This window comes from Papaver somniferum, chromosome 3, assembly GCF_003573695.1.
Source record: "Papaver somniferum cultivar HN1 chromosome 3, ASM357369v1, whole genome shotgun sequence".
NCBI lineage: Eukaryota > Viridiplantae > Streptophyta > Magnoliopsida > Ranunculales > Papaveraceae > Papaver > Papaver somniferum.
Genome location: NC_039360.1, coordinates 179,012,297 through 179,013,770, shown reverse-complemented (window position 1 = coordinate 179,013,770; position 1,474 = coordinate 179,012,297). Strand labels below are relative to the sequence as shown.

Genomic DNA, 1,474 nt, shown 5'->3' with positions numbered 1-1,474 from the left:
ATGATTACACTCATATGGGTGGCACGACAATATATTATTATCTAAAAAGATTTTGCCACACCATTTGCATGACTTTTGGAGAAAGATATTTGCGTGAACCCACTCCTAAAGATGTTCAGAGGTTTCTAGCTGAGAATGCCGAACGAGGATTTCCAAGAATGCTTGGTAGTATTGATTGTATGCAGTGGCCATGGAAGAATTGTCTGATAGCTTAGCAAGGAACTTACCGGGGTAAAGAGAAACACAGTTTTGTGGTATTAGAGGCGGTGACATCATATGATTTGTGGTTTTGGCATGTTTTTTTTGGAATGCCTGGTTCAAACAACGATTTGAATGTGTTGGCACACTCACCCCTTTTTGATAACATGCTAAAGGGTGTAGCACCTCCATGCAATTATATCATCAACGGTCATCGATACAATATGGGTTATTTCTTAACCGATGGTATCTATCCAAAGTTGACTATAATTGTACAAGCTTTCATTCAAACATTGGACATTCTCGACTATGTAAGATTCAACAATTATCAAATGGCTAAAAGAAAGGATGTCGAGCGTGCTTTTAGAGTGCTTCAAGGTAAATTTAGAATTTTCGGATCACCGTGTAAGTATTGGCAACAATTTGACTTGAACTTAATTATGAAATGTTGTTTAATTTTACACAACATGATTATTGAGCATGAACATCGGGATATGGGTTGGGGTAGAGTTGTTCCTGTTCCAATTCTGGAACCTACCGATAACGGTCGTGTTTTTATGTCAAGTCTTAAAAACCTAAAAATGCACCTACAACTAAGAACGGATCTTGTTGCCTACATTGTCGCGCGTCCTGGTAGAGGAGCCCGGACAGCAGACTCATCTAGTTTTGAGGGTTCAGATATGGAATACGTGGTACTTCCATCATCAGATGGAGAATATGATGATACAGACTTAGAAGAAGAAGTTGTTACTGCTCAAAACGAGGATTGTGCATTATTATGGAGATTACAGTGACCAAATCCCAGATAACTTTGGACATGCAGGTGAACATGTTTATGGAGATGGACACGCAGAGGAAGAATGTGAACATGATGGAGATGATGACGATGACGAGGATGAATATGATGACGATGATGAGGATGAGGATGATGACGATGAGGAGGATGAGGGGGATGAATGATAACCTTTTCATTTTTTGTGTTAAAAGTATGCTACAGTCATATGTTTGAAGGAGAGTTTTAATTATTTTTGGGTTTCGATTACGTCTAACAATGAATACGTTTTAATTTGATGGCAATGTGGTTTACAATTATGATATGTTAGTTGATTATTTTAGTCTAATTATATAGTGTCTACAATCGTATGATCACTTCTCTTTGTCATTTTTCAGTGTCTACAGTCGTATGGTCACTTCTCTTAGTATAATTATACAGTACTTGCAGCCGTATAGTCATTTCTCTCAATCTATTTGTACAATAGGTGCAATCTCTTTGTAC

General features: G+C 37.7%; 1 protein-coding gene across 1 annotated transcript; it reads left to right on the top strand.

Annotated features, from left to right (window-relative positions):
- Positions 1–308: 308 nt before the first annotated feature.
- On the top strand, positions 309–1,158 carry LOC113360387 (zinc finger CCCH domain-containing protein 15 homolog). Its single transcript, XM_026603899.1, has 2 exons — positions 309–966; positions 1,022–1,158. Exons 1-2 carry the CDS (start codon positions 309–311, stop codon positions 1,156–1,158), a joined length of 795 nt encoding a protein of 264 aa, XP_026459684.1.
- The last annotated feature ends 316 nt before the right edge of the window (positions 1,159–1,474 follow it).

Coding starts and splice junctions, on each gene's coding strand:
- LOC113360387 (XM_026603899.1), top strand. CDS start 309: ATGCCTGGTTCAAACAACGATTTGAATGTGTTGGCACACTCACCCCTT. Junction 967..1,021: donor TACTGCTCAAAACGAGGATT/GTGCATTATTAT, acceptor TTGGACATGCAG/GTGAACATGTTTATGGAGAT.